At 34.2% G+C, this 20,403-nt stretch overlaps 2 protein-coding genes across 8 annotated transcripts in view; one reads left to right on the top strand and one right to left on the bottom strand.

Moving 5' to 3' along the window:
• The window catches only part of LOC111044266 (adenylate cyclase type 8), a 510,898-nt gene that overhangs the window by 192,424 nt on the left and 298,071 nt on the right, over positions 1 to 20,403 (bottom strand). For all 6 annotated transcript variants that reach the window (XR_005572740.1, XR_005572741.1, XM_039439656.1 and 3 more), the window contains exons 6-7: positions 9,957 to 10,145; positions 7,406 to 7,579 (exon numbers count right to left, since the gene is read on the bottom strand). Coding sequence is in view for 4 of the 6 variants with exons in the window: in XM_039439656.1 (XP_039295590.1) it covers positions 7,406 to 7,579; positions 9,957 to 10,145 (363 nt within the window). In the remaining 2 variants the exon portion in view is untranslated. The remainder of the gene's footprint in view (positions 1 to 7,405; positions 7,580 to 9,956; positions 10,146 to 20,403) is intronic.
• Positions 16,029 to 18,637, top strand: LOC120353990. 2 transcript variants are annotated; one of them, XM_039439670.1, is made up of 3 exons: positions 16,029 to 16,262; positions 17,119 to 17,333; positions 17,804 to 18,637. In XM_039439670.1, the coding sequence occupies exons 2-3, from the start codon at positions 17,135 to 17,137 to the stop codon at positions 18,112 to 18,114; spliced, it is 510 nt and encodes a 169-aa protein (XP_039295604.1). In that variant the 5' UTR covers positions 16,029 to 16,262; positions 17,119 to 17,134; the 3' UTR covers positions 18,115 to 18,637. The 2 variants fall into 2 exon arrangements, with proteins under 2 accessions (XP_039295604.1, XP_039295603.1); XM_039439669.1 differs by lacking the exon at positions 16,029 to 16,262 and having other exon boundaries at positions 16,301 to 17,333; positions 17,804 to 18,149.

Below are 20,403 nucleotides of genomic sequence, written 5' to 3'. Positions count from 1 at the left end.
CCGTGGTGCGAACGCTATTTTTCGCCACACAGAGAAATAAACAATATATATGAGAATAATTGTTTATTAAGCAGTTCCGAAAACAAAAGTGGAAGGTCATAGCTCTAGCTATTAGTATAGTTATTAGTATCGTTATTAGTATCTAGTTATTAAAGTATAGAAAACTGAAGAATACATAATACTTGGAAACCTCACAGAATCATATTGATTTTTCCAATACATCAATAAATTTTAGTTCTATTAGGATCCTCCTCAATCTGAATCAGGCAGCCTTTTGTTTTCCCAATTCCAAAAAAAATACCTAAAATACTCGTTTCACTAGGAATTCGTGTCTGATAGTAGCCTACATTATAACTGAAGAATATAAATTATTACTCATTTTATTGTGATCTATTCATGTTTTTCTTATGAAATTCAATAAATTATAGGCCTACAGCATGAATACTATGTCCAATTCATTTGTACTGGTGGCAAAATTTTACATTGAAAATAATTATTTGATAAAATCCAAGTTCAATAGTAATGAAAACAAATTCCTTCAAAAAATAACTGATAATAATACGTTTCGAGGGAAAAAATTAAGAACAAAAAAATGGGAAGCATCGGGGGGATTTGAACCGAGGTACCATCGCTCCGTAAGCAAGCTCCTTACCGCTGCGCTACATAGACGTTCGTAAATGGTAGTCTTATAACCTGCTGATAAAAATACACACTTTGGGCTATGGAACTTCAATTAGCCTATGGTAGCATAGATGAATTTGAACATTAATATTCTGAAAAATCTAGAAGGAAAATAGAAATTTGGGCTTCCAGGTGCACGAGATTGATATTTTTAGAATCTATGTTCAAAATTTGGAGATCTAAATCATTCCCGTTTTTCCGGTATGCAATCCACAAGTTGACATGTTTTGATGCGAACAAACACAACCCCACTCTCTCTTATTATATAGAAGAAGAAGATATCTTACCTCTATTTCATTCATCCAAATAAAATGATAGTATATTACTGCAGAATACTTTATTCAATTCTAGAAGCATAAACTGATTCTGTTTCATAAACTATTTGTTAATTAAAACGTTCAGCACCATGGATATTGCCCAAGTAGTTCCAAAACTATCCACCAGGTTTTGTGATAAACGCAGTACTATGAGCTTTGAGGTTAGATTCTATTATACTCTGAAAATTGAATTTGAGTAATTTATAATATCTTATTTGTATTTCATTCATCCAAATGATATGATAGTATCTTATTGCAAAATACTTTATTCAATTCTAGAAGCATAAACTGATTCTGTTTCATAAACTATTTTGTAAACCCGTTCATATCAAATCAGAATCAGCTGTTATTCAAGGTCATTTTACAGCCCTAGGGCCGTAAAGTTTTACCGGCCTGGTCGGAAAACAATCACTTTCGGCCACCATATGACGCACGTAAACCAGCTCATTACATCCAAGTGTGGCGAAAACACATTTTCGCCCATGGTGCCAACGCTATTTTTCGCCACACAGAAAAATAAAACATATACATATATGAGAATAATTGTTTATTAGGCACTTCTGAAAGCAAAACTGGAAGGTCATTGCTCTAGCAAATCTGAGGTTATCTGAATATCAGGAAATTGTCCAAGTATTTTTATTTTTTATTCTGATTTGTCTAAATAACCTAAATTGATGTTCAATTATGTGGGAGGTTGAGTTTATACTTTTTTATTCTTTCGATGATATTATTATAAATTCTTTAATTATTGAATAATAAACACAAATAATGAAAAGTTTTTGATCAGTTGTTTTAGCACACTTGAAATTTGGCCAATCTGAATGTCAGCAACAACAATGCTTGTTGTCATCGACTTCGGAAGTTTAGGTTACAAGTTCTATCCTACTCTGAAAATCGAATTTGAATAGTTTATAATATTTATATCTTATCTGTATTTCATTCATCCAAATAAAATGATAGTATATTATCGCAGAGTACTTTATTCAATTCTATAAGCATAAACTGATTCCGTTACATAAACTATTTGTAAAAACGTTCAGCACCATGGATATTGCCCAAGTAGTTCCAAAATTATCCACCAGGTTTCGTGATGAACGATTAAACGCAGTACGATTAAACGCAGGTTTGAGGTTAGATTCTATTATACCCTGAAAATTGAATTTGAATAGTTTATAATATCTTATTTGTATTTCATTTATCCAAATAGAATGATAGTATCTTATTGCAAAATACTTTATTCAATTCTAGAAGCATAAACTGATTCTGTTTCATAAACTATTTTGTAAACCCGTTCATATCAAATCAGAATCAGCTGTTATTCAAGGTCATTTTACAGCCCTAGGGCCGTAAAGTTTTACCGGCCTGGTCGGAAAACAATCACTTTCGGCCACCATATGACGCACGTAAACCAGCTCATTACATCCAAGTGTGGCGAAAACACATTTTCGCCCATGGTGCCAACGCTATTTTTCGCCACACAGAAAAATAAAACAATATACATATATGAGAATAATTGTTTATTAGGCACTTCCGAAAGCAAAACTGGAAGGTCATTGCTCTAGCAAATCTGAGGTTATCTGAATATCAGGAAATTGTCCAAGTATTTTTATTTTTTATTCTGATTTGTCTAAATAACCTAAATTGATGTTCAATTATGTGGGAGGTTGAGTTTATACTTTTTTATTCTTTCGATGATATTATTATAAATTCTTTAATTATTGAATAATAAACACAAATAATGAAAAGTTTTTGATCAGTTGTTTTAGCACACTTGAAATTTGGCCAATCTGAATGTCAGCAACAACAATGCTTGTTGTCATCGACTTCGAAGTTTAGGTTACAAGTTCTATCCTACTCTGAAAATAGAATTTGAATAGTTTTTAATATTTATATCTTATCTGTATTCCATTCATCCAAATAAAATGATAGTATATTATCGCAGAGTACTTTATTCAATTCTATAAGCATAAACTGATTCCGTTACATAAACTATTTGTAAAAACGTTCAGCACCATGGATATTGCCCAAGTAGTTCCAAAATTATCCACCAGGTTTCGTGATGAACGATTAAACGCAGTACGATTAAACGCAGGTTTGAGGTTAGATTCTATTATACCCTGAAAATTGAATTTGAATAGTTTATAATATCTTATTTGTATTTCATTTATCCAAATAGAATGATAGTATCTTATTGCAAAATACTTTATTCAATTCTAGAAGCATAAACTGATTCCGTTTCATAAACTATTTTGTAAGCACGTTCACATCAAATCAGAATCAGCTGACTTCAAGGTTATTTTACAGCCCTAGGGCCGTAAAAATTTTACTGGCCTGGTCAGAAAACAATCACTTTCGGCCTCCATATGACGCACGAAAAGTGGGGCGAAAACATTTAAACATCTAAACATTCGAACATCTAAACATGTAAACATATAAACAGAAGTTGCTCGTTTAATAGTATAGGATATACTCGAGTTTTCAGATAGTATTGATCGCTTTAGTACCAACAAGAACCAAAAATTTATGTTATTGATACCAGATATAACAGACTAACTTGAATCACATCCACTATAGAAGGCGTTGGTAACAGAGAATCGGCAACTCTGGCATCCTATCTTTTCCACTGGCCTCATAACTGGAATTAAAGCTTCTTTATAGTACATCCAATAACCCCAAGATAGTATACACTACAGTTCTCTACAGTTCTATGAACTATATACCTATAACCTCACACCATACTATATACAAATAACCCACATATAAACCCAACTATAAATACAGCCACATGGGCAACAGTGAGACTCAATATAACTGTCAGAATTAGTTATATGGAAAGCCATTGATGTCATTCATAAGGGATACTGACAGAATAATATGAAACACACTATAGCAATCATATCAGGTCTGTCCATTCACACTTTCAGCATTGTTTGGATGGAAGGCTTTGATGTCACATATTGGCGATTCTGACAGTTGAAAATGAATCTCTCCATGGACTATTAGATCCGTAACCCGGGGCTGGGAACTCTGCAGTCAGTCGACTGCTATAATATTGACAGAACACAGTATTGCAATACTAGAGTGAGGTCCACGTTGTAATGGCAGTATTAGATCAACATTGATGTTGCTATCCTTGTCTATCAATCGAAAAAGCAGATAGCGCTATCCTGTTCTAGCTCCTCAAGGATACTAGATCGTTTTTAACATAGTAGGTTTATAATTGACAAAATATTTAATCTCAACTACGAAAACTTATTATTAAAACATTGGGAAATCTATTTTCTTGAGAAATCCTATTATATTAAGCGTGAAAATTCTGTATATGCTTATTACTTTCCTTGCCCTACTACCATAGGTAAGGAAAGTATTGCTTTCCAAAAAAATCAAGGTACCCTAATTTCATTTCTATACGTTTCAAGGTCCCCTGAGTCCAAAAACATGATTTTTGGGTGTTGGTCTGTGTGTGTGTGTGTGTGTGTGTGTGTGTGTGTGGTGTGTGGTGTGTGTGTGTGTGTGTGTGGTGTGTGTGTGTGTTGTGTGTGTGTGTGTGTGTGTGTGTGTGTGTGTGTGTGTGGTGTGTGGTGTGTGTGTGTGTGTGTGTGGTGTGTGTGTGTGTGTGTGTGTGTGTGTGTGTGTGTGTGTGTGGTGTGTGTGTGTGTGTGTGTGTGTGTGTGTGTGTGTGTATGTGTGTATGTGTATGTGTGTATGTGTATGTCTGTGAACACGATAACTTTATTCCTAATCAACTGATTGACTTGAAATTTTGAACTTAAGGTCCTTATACCATGAGGATCCGACAATAAGAAATTCAATAAAATTGAATTCAAAATGGGGGATAATTACTGAAAAACCGTGTTTTTCACGGTTTTCTCGAAAACGGCTCTAACGATTTTCTTCAAATTTATACCATGGATAGCTATTTATAAGCCCTATCAACTGACATGAGTCTCATTTCTGGGAAAATTGCAAGAGGTCCGTAATATTCTTGAGAAAAATGGCTGATACTTACTGAAAAACCAGTTTTTTCACGATTTTCTCAAAAGTAACTTGACAAATTTTTTTGAAATTCATACCCTGTATACCTGTATAGTTCATTTTTTCACGCTATTATTTCAAAATTCAGAACTCAATACTCAACTAACCTGAAACTCAATTTATGGATAGAGAACAGAGCAGACGACCAAACATAAGCGGTGTCTATATTGCATATTTAGCGCTTAAACCAAAGACCTTGAATAGATATAGACCCACGATGCCTATGCCTTCCCAATGATAGCTCTTACTTAAAATTGAAGGCCGCCATTGGGGTATTTTAGCACGAGATATTATATCTATATGTTTGTAATATTATAGATTACAAAGGCATTGATATGTAATAATCTTATAGGTTGTCACCTCAATGGCGGATTTCAATTCCAAGTACGACACTAGCGCTGCATGTGAGTCTATGCATCTTTAAGGTCTTTGGCTTAAACAAATTAAAGCCACAAAGGTTAATCAGCTGATGAAAAATCTTTAAAATACTTGAGCATTTGCTCCAGAGTTCAGGAGCATAAAGTACAGCTTATTCATATGAAAATGAGCAAATGCTTATGCTTCTTTTGCTCACGAGCAAAACCTGATGCTCCATGCTCATGCTCATGAGCATTTGCTTAGTTTTCATTCATACCGCCCATTGTCTCTATTGACTGGAATATTGGTCAGTCATCATCATGTAGCATTTGTGACATATAATCCACATAGAGTTACAGATATGATAATATCGATATATTGTGATGCATAGGTCTGTGATACAGATATAGATGATAGTTATGATATCCATAGTCATGTGATATCCGGATTATACGGCGATTTGACAAGAAATAAGCCAAGGGCTATAGAAGCCAATCGAATGTCAGCTAGTGTGAATTGCAATATGCATACATTATCATATGTATTCTGGGATAATATATGACAGGAGCCTGGGGCATATTATGTTTTGACAATAGAAAAGCTGGGTGTATCACGGAAGGCATAATGATATGCAAAGGATAGTGAGGCAAGCTCCTATTGAAATTAGTATGATCATGATACTAGAGTATCATATTCATCTGTACATTGAGAGGATAGATTACTATTGTAACAATATGGTAACATAATTCGTCTAAACAGTATATTATTTATTTACAATTTTCACAAAGTAGCACTGATTGGGAGAGAAAAACTGAGTTTAAAAACTAAACGATATTATACAGAATAATTCAGACTCAACAGTTGAGGAATAGATTCTCATACAATATTCATAGCGGAATAGGACTTGCTATAAAAGGGATTGCTATAAATTATATCATATACTAACGGGTGTTTCAAAAAGGACGCACATCCAAGTTTGAGGGAATATATTTTCTGTATAGGGAATATTTTGTTCCCCCAAATAACAGTTGGTTCTTCTTTACTCATTGTTGAACCGGCATGCACCATTTTACATTTACCAGTGCTATTCCTCTCCCAAATTTGGATAACCTTAGAATGATAAGGTTGCACATAGATCAAGATAGGTAAAGTCTTGTAGCTGTAGTCTTGCTTAGCGGGATAGGAAATGGAACTTTATATTGCTATAAATATCATTGATATTGCATATCAATATCATTTATTATTTATCATATTATACTAGCAGGTAACTTGTGCTCCTCAAGGGTTGAATTGAAAACTTGACAAACTGAAAACTTGACCTACTGAAATCTTGAAGAAATTAAATTAGGCTTATAACCATCCTCGGTAAATTAAGAATCTATATGTAAAATTTCAAGTTAATCAGTCCAGTAGTTGAGACGTGATGATGCGTCATTCGTGAAATCCATATCCTGTATGTGTTTAAGCCGATTCATTCCTTTATTATAGCCTAATATAGATGTAGATTACAATATATTATGATCGGTCTAGAATCAATTCATGATGACCAATAATATGAATGAATTGATTACCTATTGATATAGTCGATTATCCGATAAAGAGAGGGAGAAAGCATATAGAAATACAAAACCATTTGTAAACTAATGAATGAATGAATTCTAAGTTCCAACTGGATTTAATTTTTGGTGTAGTACAACCGTTTGCACATTGGATTGAATTGATATAGCCTACATTTTGATAATAATAATAATATCGAGTGACCTGGCTGGCTGAGGTCTGGTGTCATAGTTTTCAGGTCGCAACTGATCAATTTCAGGGCCTCTGACGTTACCTAACGACTGCTTTTCAGGCAGCCGGGACCGACGGCTCAACGTGTCCATCCGAAACACGGGAGTGGTCCGAGGTGAATATCTTTATAGTTGTTAGCTTTATCATGCTAATAAATGAATGAACGAACTAAGAAATTTCGAAATAAATAAATGATTGAATGAATAAATAATTAATGAATGACCTACCTTGTACGTTGAGTAGTAACCAGGTGAATAGAGCAGCCCAATGGAGGTAGTTGTTAGCAAATCGCCTCCACCAGCCCAGAATGATGACAGCCAAATTAGCAGCCAGGGCACAGCCAGTCCAAGCAACCACACTGCTCTCAACCGGGTTTTCTGATTGGTCGCGCAACCAGATCACTGTAAACAGAAAAATTATCAAATTAGTTCAAAAATCATTGAAAATACAGCGCCTCTTCTGTGGGAAGAGATGATGGAGGAAGATAGAGAAACTACAAGGAAAGTACGGATATATAAATTAAAGAGATTACTGATATATTGCAATTATTCAAATGCTAATGAATTAATTATTATTAAACGAAAATCCAAATTAAATGCTGTAATTCACCCCGAAGACTTCTGCTACAGGAAATATTGACAACAGGGTAAACAGCTAGATGGAAATTCGCAGTAGCAGTAGCAATATTTGCAGTAGCAGAAGTCTTCGGGGTGATTTACAGCATTTAATTTGGATTTTCGTTCAATAGTAATTAATTCATTAGCATTTGAATAATTTCAATATATCAGTAATTTCCATCTGCAGACTGGCTGGCCGCTATAACTTCGTATAAAATGAGCGCTGCTATTCAGAGATTGTCCGTTTGGTGTTAGGGTAAGCATTCCTGACCGTCAATTAGGAGGTACTGGGTTCGATTCCTGGGCTTACAAATAATTTTTGAATAGTAGCGCTCATCGAATTTCCATCTAGCTGTTTACTCTGTTTTCAATATTTGCAGTAGCAGAAGTTTTCGGGGTGAATTACAGCATTTAATTTGGATTTTCGTTTAAATATAATAATAAGTTAAAAAGAGTTGAAGCATAGAATGAAACCATCTTATAAGACTGATAAAAATCTTGAAAGAACAATCGTATGAATTGTCTCTGTTTGAAGATATAAACAGCCTGTACACAGGTACAATAGCAGCGTGAACTAGCTGTCGAGGGGTTGATTGATTGATTGATTGAGTACTTTATTTATGTAGATTACAATATATACTGGCTTATACACTTATATACAATACAGCAAAATTATAGATGAATTTACATAATATAGATATAGAAAATAATTATTGAACTGTATATGATATGAAAAAGTAATTTGTAATATAACAACTATAGATAATTATATTGTTATGCATCTACATAAATTGGCGGAGCTTTGGACATATCAATGTCCATTCTTTGGGAAGAATATTAAAAATATCCTCCCCACTAACTCTCTACCAAAAGTAAGGGGTCACGGAATTGAAAATGTAATGTACATTTGAGTTGCAGACATTTCGAATTCCGCGTTCCTGTGGCAGCTAGTTGCTGCTACCAATATCCCAGTGTATAAACTGCTATTGAATAAGTAGTATCGAAGAGAAAATATAGCACAATAAGATTTCCCATGGTATAAGGCGTTTATGTTGCAAATTCCACTGTAAACTCAAGCCAATAGTCCTAGTTGTTGGTTTTTGTGAAGCTGTGTGACGCTGGTGGTCTCTCATACTGTGCCGTTCTTACACTCTCACCCCAATAAAACACTAATAATATACAGTAGTTGACAGTAATCAACTCAAGTTGATGAGAATCGGCTTGAAATTTGAAAAATAAACAACCTATAAAATAATGGCATCTGGGATATATTTTCTCTATAATAATAGTATAACAGAGTTGCTAATTTCATTGTTTTACTGCATTCTACAGCTGTTATTCAAGTATTTCCCTATATACCTGATGAATATCAACTGTTAATTGTAATGAGCTATCATATTTTTATCTCAAATAAATATTATATTGACGTGATATCGGTTCATGTTTTTAGACTGTTACCAATCTCTGGTAATAAAATACAACTGAATTACAGAGCAGTAGAATGTACAGTGAAGAGAAAGCGCTGTGATTGGTAGATGGATGCCCTAAGAAGGTGAACGTCCGCCATTGGCCTAGACAAGCCACTCCCACAATTGGCGGCTCATTCAAACGTCACAGTAATGGCGCGGAGCTGATCTACTCTCAAATTTATCGTGATAAAAGTTATGGATACTACTAAAAGATTTTCATAATGTACTGTAGTCTATATTGAATTACACAAATATGTGAAATTGAATGATCATTATCATTTCTCAAAAGTATAGTGAGGTCCACGTTAAAATAGCAGTGTTTGATTAGCAATGATATTACTATCCTTGTCTATCATTCAACAAAGGGGATAGCGCTATATATTTCCGCTCTGCTCTGTTGCCAGACCGTATTTTAACAATGTAGGATTGATAATTAATCAAACAAATATTTCATCTTCATTAAAAAAATTCATTATGAAACTATTGAAAAATATAATTCCTTGAGTAATAAAATATAATCGATTATTATAAACGAGAATGGACAGTTACTAGTACATCAATAAACCTGTATCAGCTACCGCCTATAAAAGGCATTGACAAGACAGAGGTTCGGCAACGTTGTTCTCCTATCTTTCTTCACTGCCATTATAACGTGGACCTAACTATAGTGATACGTTTCAAGTTTGACTCACCTATGAAAGCGAATTTGAGAGCAATATCAACGAGATTGACAATGATGAGCGACTTCTGCCTCTGTCTGTGAGAATATCGCTGATAGGATAGTTCCAGATGCTCTTCCTTGAAGCTGTTAGTGAGAGTGGGCCAGTAGATGCCCTTGTAGAGTAGACCTTTCTTGAAGAAATCGTCCATGGCTCCAAAATCTGCACACAAAAATAGATTGAAGTGAATTATAAGTCAATCAGATTGAGTTTGAAAACACATGTTCATGTTGTTTTAAAAAGTTGGAAATATTTCTCAAAACTCAGTAGTTGAATCAAGAAAGTCTTTGCCCCGGTTGAACAAAAGCCTGTTAAATTCTAATCATTGTTGAATGGTACGAGAACCAATCAGAGAAGCTTTTTTCTCTGAATAGTTAGTTATCTTGGCATTTAATCACGGTTGATATTAAACAGGCTTTTTCGCAACCGAGCCTAATAGTCACACTTGCACAGGCACTCTCATACCTGCACATTTTTAATGAGGATACCAAAATATAATAGTTATCTTCAAAATTTATATTACAATCAGATTGTTCAAGATATGCGGACTTGCATAAACAGCCTCATAAACAACCTGAAGCCTTTCACCGAAGAACCTTCGGAATCATCATATTCTATATCTGTATTAAAATAGTTTATTATTTGTATTCAGTATCATTAGTGAGTTGCTTTGAGATAATGAGGAAAATCATTATCTCAAACCCTTCAATTTCAGCCTGATAGATACATGCGAGAGATATTCATAGATATAACGAGCTGATACATTGTTGACAACCTAAACATAAGCAGGTGTAATGAGAACTTTCTATTGAGATTTCACTCTGATTCATAATAAAAATAACATAACAATAGAACAAGGCTTCTTAGAAAGATTAGTACAGCTGAAAATGTGTAGACTGAACATTGATAGTGTTCAATAATAGTGAGCGTAACAATCGATTCATCCGAGCAACATAACATGAGTAAATTGTAATGAATACATTGTCAATTAATTCTGGGTCAATAATTAGGGTTTGAAGGTTTGGGTAAAAGAATGAAATAGTAATCAACACATGTCAAATCCATATTATGTATATGTACAATGATAAAAAACAAACATTATGTTCTTCCTTATCACACAGAGAACGATGGCTTCATTAAATTTATTAGAATTATTATGAATGATATAATTCTCCATTAATAATTCTTTACAGAACAATACAAAATTACATGATCATCATCTAATAATAATCAATTTAAGAGCACTTCTTACAAGAAGAAAGATAGTCTTTAGATTCGAACAATTTATCTGAAGGTCAGTATAGTTGAGAATGTGTCTGAGTATGGAACCATGGTCTTTCAAAGAATATATCTAAAGTGATAATTGCTTTTGTGAGTTTACTTGTTTTGTCGACAAATCGAATATACAAGTTTCTGCTTTAATGACTTTTTGGAACAGATAGATTTCAATAGATCCTTAAATGGATAAAGAAAATGAACTTTTTTGTCAAGATAATTGGATCTCGTATTCTATTTTCTTGTGAAAATTTAAAATGATCATTCCAATAATAATGCATATTCTATCACACTCCTATAATATAATACACGATGCTTGTTGTTTTGAAGAATTTAGAAGGTAAACACTTTCATTAATTTAGTATGTTATTTGAGTGAATGAGTTCTCGAAAATAGTTAGTTAAAAATAGGAAAATATTGCTTGAAAATGTTTTCCAATAGAATACACTTAGAAAGAATAAAATATTATTACAGTACTCAGAATATTTCCCCTATTCAACTAACCATTCCTAACAATTAAGAGCCGTTACTACCAGAGAGTAACTTATAGAAATTACATGTTATACTCTCCAGAAAAGTGAGAAAGAGATAGCGCTATCTGCTTTGTTGAACGATAAACAAGGATAGCAATACCATTGCTAATCGAACACTGCCATAATAACATGAAACTCACTATAGAGTTATTACTTGACGAGACATAAATTAATAACAAATTATTTCTCTCCATGACGCGTCATTCTGTACTCTTCAACAGTAATCTCTCATTTCACCACTGAGTTTCACTACAATCTGTCAGTTGTCCTCATAAGCAACATCAATGCCTCCCATTGAAATGATGCTGCCACATTTAAAACTCAATATAAGAGGATTTTCTCGCTACTCAAATCATATTGCAAAATTTCATTAGATTCACTTCGCAAAATTAATACAAGAGTGTAAAATTGTGTGAGAGTCTCTGACAGCTTTCCCTGTGATTTAAATCAATGTTTTTCATTTAAATTAATACTGACAGGTGTAAGTGAGACTATATGTGACTAATTTCTCACTTTTGTCAGTCAGTGTTTGTGATAGATAGCATTAAAGCTAAACATTGTACTAGAGCTGACAATTTGGAGGGAATCGTAGTACGGAGTGGAGCTGTTGAAATGAGAGATGGCTTATTTTTTTCCTTTGAAGTTCTGTCTGATCTTCAGCTCTTTTCTCTTCTCTTTCTCCTCTCTTTCTTTGAGTATCTTCTCACATTCTCAGTCTCTTTCTCACTCAATATTATTGTAGAACTCATCAGTTTAATATGATTCACCATGTCATTTTACCGCTACTGGTATTTATTTTTAACGCTAGAACGTAAGTTGAATTATGTTTTGTAAAACACATGAATAGAGGAATCTGAATCTGAATCTCTTTCCTCTTCATTCACCTCTCTTTCCTCTCTCTCACCTATTTAGTTTGAATAGTGTGGAGCTCTATTTGAAGGCTTCACACATGTAGGGTGAATCTTGTACTGAGTCAATGGTGTAGCGGCTATAAATTTTGTAATTGCGTGTGTGGACGCTGAGTGTACACCAGACTGATTGATTCACTACAAGATTCAATACAATTGTCGGAATCGCGGGAGGCCTAAACGCTCGCTCACCCTTGATTCTTCTAATGACAAGTTGTATTGTGATGAAATTTTTATAAGTAGTGTAGCGATCGCTAAACACTGAATACGGATACCTTAAAATTATTACCTGTGAAGAATGAGCATACAAAATCATACAGGTCGAGCAAAAATCCCGATGTAGATAATTTACGGGACTGCGTCTCTAATAAATTCTGAAGGATTAAAATACGGTATTTGGACCAAATATCGTTCAGAATATATTTCGAGAACAGAGTCTTGTCGGGTTTTAAGCTCTATTGTAGGAATTTATATGATCTATGGCTGCATCTGCTGTACAATTGATGTGTTCGCTCCAAAGTCGAGGTAGGTAACAGATAAAAGCTGATATATGAGCAGGTAAGGACAAAGAATAAATATCTCGATCTGACCCCACTCGCTACATCCACTTAGACCTGTTCCAGTATCCAGCTTAATTCAATTATTCCAATGATCGTATTCGATCGGTTCTTGATGATGATAGAACGTATCAGACACAATAATTGACAGGCTTAAGAAATAATCGAACTCAGAAAGCGAATTAACAAAACTGAAATATATTATAATAAAATATGTAATCATACAGTGCAGGTTCAGAATTTGATTTACAGGTTGATAATAATTTAGCATTAACAGAATAGTTAAAAAATTTCTTGTGCTTGCATGATACCATGCGTGATTCAACAGAGTTTTACAATTGATAAAATTTAACAGTTTGAAAAATAGTGAAAAATGAATTATAGAAAATATTTTTTAAAATGTTCGGGGTCGTGGTTCAGGCAGCGGAGGATAGTTAATCAACTACAAATTCTTAGAAATTAAATATGAATAAATTCTAGGCTCTTAAATGTTAAAGCGCTTGTCGGCGTGGCCAATAATTTCACGAAGAAAAAATTTATGTTTCTGCACTGAAATATTTTCGAAGCGTAGATTGGGGCCCCTTTTAAAACTTATAACTCACGTGAATTTCCTTGGCGGTCGTGGTTTTCTTCTTTAGATCAAAAATCGTTTGATCGGCGGCAATCCAGGCTTCAATTTCAGCACGTGGGGAATTTTAATTTAATATTTCCTTCACCAAATTAATTAAGGGATAGTTTACTTTAAGCTTTTAAATTTATCGATTGGTGAAAACAGAAATTTACAAATAACAAATAGATTGGCCTAAAATATCGGCTCACAAATAGAACATTTAAAAATCGAACAAGAAATTTTCACAAATAGGTCTTTGGTAACTATAAAAAGAGATCTACACGGTAAGGATTTCAAAAGGGAAGTGCTCTTTTCTCTAAGCTTTTAGGCTAGACCTTGCTTCTCGGAATCTCAATGTAATAATTTGCATAAAAATTTGCCATTGGTAGAACGCTTGTGACGTAAACATGACGTCAGTGGCAAGTAGTAGAATACAATTCCTTTAATTACAATAATAATTTAATTTATGTAATTCTTAAAACTGCTTAATCTTATAGACATAGTTCCTCTCATACAATGTACATGTGCTAGTGTAACTGATAAGGCAGGGTTGGTGTCTGATAATAGATTAACATGTGTTGCTTTCAAACGATCACCGTCTTGGTGCTATTTCTATGCACTGTGATTGGTTTAGACCTACCAAAGAGATTTAATTACCATGTGGTTCAGTTGAATTAAATTATTAATAAATTAATATTCTTGTACAATTTTTATTAGGTTTGAGATTATTATAATTAATTTCTGCCATTTTATCAATAATAGAATTTCATGCTATGACCTATTTAGTTACAATAAGACCTGACGCATAATACAGTTTCTTAAATAATAAATAATTTCAACAATAATACATACATTTTATTTTTTATTTTGAAATTCTTGATCCTTTATGGATAGTTTTATAATTTTTAGAGATGATATTTTACCTTGCATGAAACCGGTATGATATTTGACAATGCTTTGAATCAGTCAGCTGCGTTCGAACTGTTTTTAAAAACATCTGATCGATAGTAAACAAGTGTAACCTCAAAATCGGTGAGCGATTCATAAATAATTTGTGCTTTATTCGCAAAATAATTATAATTTTATTGAATAATTTTCCTAGAAAAATATTCAGTACAGAACGGTACTCTTATCTAATATACAGTTATTGATAAGTAAGCTTTATCGCTCGGTCGCTAACTATTCCTTTAGCAAATTCTTTCATTTTAAAAGGTAATCACAATTTTTCTCTCTTCTCATGAGATCTATTTGAAAAATTCATCACACAAAAGCCCCCAGGATATTTTAAATAGGTAATTGGGAGACGAGTCGAAACAATGACTATTTGAAAAATCCGATATTGTGATGAATACACTATTTCATCTCCTTACTTCTACGAAAACTCAACACTTAACACTGAAAACAATATATCGTGCACTTTTGGCTACGAAAAATAAATAATTGATTGTTCCTTCATTGGATACAATCGAAATACAATAATTAATGAGGTCTCTTTGGATCCTTCATTAAAACAACTCCACAACTTCCATTCACGGGTGGCTTATGAGCAGACCCATAACTATAACAAATATACAAGATTTCACATATTACTTCTTAAGATTTGAACAGTATTTGCAACAAATATAGACTTTCATCATTTTTTCATAGTTATTACAGGTTTCGACTCTTTGGTTTGGCTTTTACATAAATTGGGTGAGAGTGTGATTTTACTTCGGTGACTTGACAATCGTCTACCGTTTGACTCGAGCAATTTCTTATTTGCGCTTAGTACGTTGCGTACAAACAGGGTTACACTTGAAATGGCTTTCTTGATTTTTATCAATGTTGGTTACAAATATTAAGTCCTTAAGATTATATTTATCAATTTGAATTTCAATTCATGATCTTTTGATGCAACAGTAATAAATTTCACATTTAAAGGTAAGAATTTCATTTTCTTTTTGGCTTTTTTAGCAATACATTTATATGACATAGAACATGCGCATTTCGTGCAAATTAACATAAATATATATTTTTGTTTGCGTTTTTTCTTATAATTTCACATTAAATAATAGGTTACATTAATTGAATAACGATATTGCTTTGATTCTGTTAATATTGACTCTAGGATTTCGTACACATTGGTTGGTGGGACGAAGAAAATTATCGAACAGGCTTTGGTTCTGAATAGATTTTTCTATTGATTCTGTATTTCAAGGTTAGATTTACACATTTTTTTTTTCAAATAAACTTTGTTTATTTTCTTTCCTCCTATTCACTACTAATTTCATGTTATTCCTAATTTATAATTATTTTCCGTGGATACTATAATTCTTGTTTCTATTTTTCAGTTGTGCAGATGATACCAGGCGGTTGTTTCGGTGAAGACTCTGACACGAGGTGGATGGCTTGATCAGGTTGGTAAATTCTTAAAGTTGTTTTCAGTTTTATTTTCTTCTGTTATTAAAGTTGATTTCGGTTTCTTCATTTGAAGTGAATTAATAATATTTCATTATTAGCTGAGATGCGGCGAAGCTTAGGTTATGTTGATTATTAGGCTGTAGTAGAAAGAGGCTAGTCTGCAAAGATATGATTTGATGGGTAGGCTGTGACTATGAAGAAGTTTGATAGTTGATGTATTCCACGAATGTAATTTCTAGTTGATTAAAACATTATTTCTTTCTTAAGCCCCCATCTAAATTTGATTCCTGATTTATTTCAAGTTCCCATTCCAATTTGCAACTATCCATTTTATTAAATTTGGCTTAAAACGAATGTGCCGGCGGTGTAAATCACTTCTTACATACGTGTTTCCTCTTTGTCGGCCGGTAACATGCAGTTTAATCTTTTTAAACCTTACATGCCGGTGGTGTCTGTGTGTCTTTCCAAATGATATTTTCCTTTTTTGCATGCCGGTGTACAGTCTACTGGATTTTAACCGGACGTGACTGCGGTGATTGTAGGTCCTTCTTAATACTGTCTTCCTTTTTCCTTGCATTTTGGTGTAAGATTTGAGGTAGGATTTCAGCTTTATATGACGGCGATGTAGATAGATTCTTCTTGAGACCATTTTTCCTTTTTGCATGGCGGGGAGAAATTTAATATCCAATTTTAGTCTTACATGAGGGCGGTGGTTGTAGGTTCTTCTAGATATTCTTCTTCTTTCTTGAATTGTTTTTCTGCTTGTGTGTAGTCTTGACTTCATGCGGATTTTAATTGTTCTAATGTTGTTTTCTGATTGTTTTTGATGGATACTGATTTGATGTGTTGCAGGTGCTGTCCTCTGTGGATGGGAGATATGTGCGGTCGGCGGTCCGGGCTGCTCTTCAACTTGGTGGGCAATGTCCTTGGATTCCTGGTGTCCGGCGCGCGGTGGTACGGGCTGTCCCTCTACCTGATGGATGTCGTCCTCGGCCTGGCGGATGATGTCGACTGGTTCCTCTCGGCGTTCGGCGGGGTGCGGCGCGACTCCAGTCTTGACATTCTCGGTGGGTTGGTTTTCCATACATGTGTTATGTTCGCTTGCTCGTTTGACTTTAACCACCTTTATTGTATCCTTCTCCACATGTATATGTTTCTTAATGCTGACTTCGACGCTGATTTTTCCCATATGCATATCTTCAGATATCCTATCCAATCGGTTATTTGTTTCTAAAATTGATTTATCTAGACACTCAGCTAATTTTTTGATGGTTTTATCTGTGTCACGGAATGCTCCATCCATCCGCTGACTCAATTTCTCCAAACCCTGTTCATTTACCTTCTTTACTTCTTGGATTTCCTTATTTAGATTGTTTATTGCTTCCTTCGTTTGTTTGTTGTCTTCCTTTATTTGTTCGCTTTTTTCATTTAGATTGTTTATTGCTTCATTTGTTTTCTTCGATGCTTCTTTTATTTGTTTGTTGTCTTCTTTTAATTCTTCCTTTGTTTGTTCATTCATCTTGGCTATTGCTTTCAGGAGGGCGTCCATATCCAGTGCGGGAGTGGGCGTATGGCGAACGGTTATCTTCTGGTTTTTTATCCGAGCGACAGTACGAGAGATGGGGGTTCCTGTTTCTGGGGCGTCGTCGTCCGTATGCTCTCCCGATGTTTCGTCCTCCGGCTCTTGGGCTGCCGACGGATCTTCCACTAGGATGCAGCTCTCCTCCACCTGTGTCGAAGATAAATCATCCAGTACATTGGGATGGAAATCGGCGGATGCGGTGGCGGATGCGGATGGCGGCGAACAATCGGGTGAGAGGTCCTCGGTATCCGACAGACTTGGATTGACCTGGTCGTTTCCTGCCATAGTTTGCGGAAAAATAGCGCAACGAAAGTTTGCAGTGAATAAAAAACGTGAAAGTGTTGTGATATACAAAATAATTGGTAAGGAATCCAATAGAAATTGTTATAGCGCAGTAGTGAGTGAAATACAGAAAAAGTGGTTTAACAATGTGTTCAGTGATAAAATGAGTCAAGTTAGCAATATCGTTAACATAAAAATGACACGAACATACAGGATACACAGTGAACACTTATGCAGTAATACAGGTACGCCTCTTATAATTTATTATTACTGTTATTATAAATATTTTATTCTTATAATTTCTTGCCGCAATTATATATAGGGCTAGTATTCTTCGCAAAATTTTATATAAAAGCAGTGATACTCTGCTTAAATTATTCCGCAATATATCCGTGATTTAATTTTACTTCCCTCTTTATGTTTTAAAAATTTAAAAAATGTAAATAACTTCAATCCTCTTTTCTGTAAATTTTTATAAATTGTTTCAATATAGACCTAATATTCTTCAAATAATATGACCTTTCTTATGATATCTCTTATACCTATGACTTATAGTATGACCAATTTTCGAATAACACGATAATAAAATTCTGAGTTCGATTTTTTCTCTAAAAATTCATCAATCGATAAATTTCTTTTCCGTTCAAAAATTGGGTATGGTACTTCTTGTTATTTTATATAACAGTGAACAGTCAATATTAAATTCGAAAAAATTCACAACCATGAATTTTTCAAAAATTTTCCCGTTGTCAGCGCTATAGTATACTGAGCAACTAAATAATCCTCGTAGTCGATTATCCACCTCTTCAATGCCTATCACTGTTGGGCGCCAAATCATGTGGTGCTCTTCCTGGGGGAGTCACTCTCACCTCCAAGGATAGGACAACACATGTAGGATGATGTAATGCTGTATTTAAATGCCCCACGTTGGGCGCCAAATCATGTGGAGCTCTATTTGAAGGCTTCACACATGTAGGGTGAATCTTGTACTGAGTCAATGGTGTAGCGGCTATAAATTTTGTAATTGCGTGTGTGGACGCTGAGTGTACACCAGACTGATTGATTCACTACAAGATTCAATACAATTGTCGGAATCGCGGGAGGCCTAAACGCTCGCTCACCCTTGATTCTTCTAATGACAAGTTGTATTGTGATGAAATTTTTATAAGTAGTGTAGCGATCGCTAAACACTGAATACGGATACCTTAAAATTATTACCTGTGAAGAATGAGCATACAAAATCATACAGGTCGAGCAAAAATCCCGATGTAGATAATTTACGGGACTGCGTCTCTAATAAGTTCTGAAGGATTAAAATACGGTATTTGAACCAAATATCGTTCAGAATATATTTCGAGAACAGAGTCTTGTCGGGTTTTAAGCTCTATTGTAGGAATTATATGATCTATGGCTGCCACTGCTGTACAATTGATGTGTTCGCTCCAAAGTCGAGGTAGGTAACAGATAAAAGCTGATATATGAGCAGGTAAGGACAAAGAATAAATATCTCGATCTGACCCCACTCGCTACATCCACTTAGACCTGTTCCAATATCCAGCTTAATTCAATTATTCCAATGATCGTATTCGATCGGTTCTTGATGATATAGAACGTATCAGACACAATAATTGACAGGCTTAAGAAATAATCGAACTCAGAAAGCGAATTAACAAAACTGAAATATATTATAATAAAATATGTAATCATACAGTGCAGGTTCAGAATTTGATTTACAGGTTGATAATAATTTAGCATTAACAGAATAGTTAAAAATTTCTTGTGCTTGCATGATACCATGCGTGATTCAACAGAATTTTACAATTGATAAAATTTAACAGTTTGAAAAATAGTGAAAAATGAATTATAGAAAATATTTTTTAAAATGTTCGGGGTCGTGGTTCAGGCAGCGGAGGATAGTTAATCAACTACAAATTCTTATAAATTAAATATGAATAAATTCTAGGCTCTTAAATGCTAAAGCGCTTGTCGGCGTGGCCAATAATTTAACGAAGAAAAAATTTATGTTTCTGCACTGAAATATTTTCGAAGCGTAGATTGGGGCCCCTTTTTAAAACTTATAACTCACGTGAATTTCCTTGGCGGTCGTGGTTTTCTTCTTTAGATCAAAAATCGTTTGATCGGCGGCAATCCAGGCTTCGGTTTCAGCACGTGGGGAATTTTAATTTAATATTTCCTTCACCAAATTAATTAAGGGATAGTTTACTTTAAGCTTTTAAATTTATCGATTGATGAAAACAGAAATTTACAAATAA

This window comes from Nilaparvata lugens, chromosome 13, assembly GCF_014356525.2.
Source record: "Nilaparvata lugens isolate BPH chromosome 13, ASM1435652v1, whole genome shotgun sequence".
In the NCBI taxonomy this organism is placed as follows: domain Eukaryota; kingdom Metazoa; phylum Arthropoda; class Insecta; order Hemiptera; family Delphacidae; genus Nilaparvata; species Nilaparvata lugens.
Note: the sequence above shows the minus strand (reverse complement) of the source record. Positions and strands in the feature narration are given on the sequence as shown.

Coding starts and splice junctions, on each gene's coding strand:
- LOC120353990 (XM_039439669.1), top strand. CDS start 17,093: ATGGATACTGATTTGATGTGTTGCAGGTGCTGTCCTCTGTGGATGGGA. Junction 17,334..17,803: donor CTCCAGTCTTGACATTCTCG/GTGGGTTGGTTT, acceptor TATTGCTTTCAG/GAGGGCGTCCATATCCAGTG.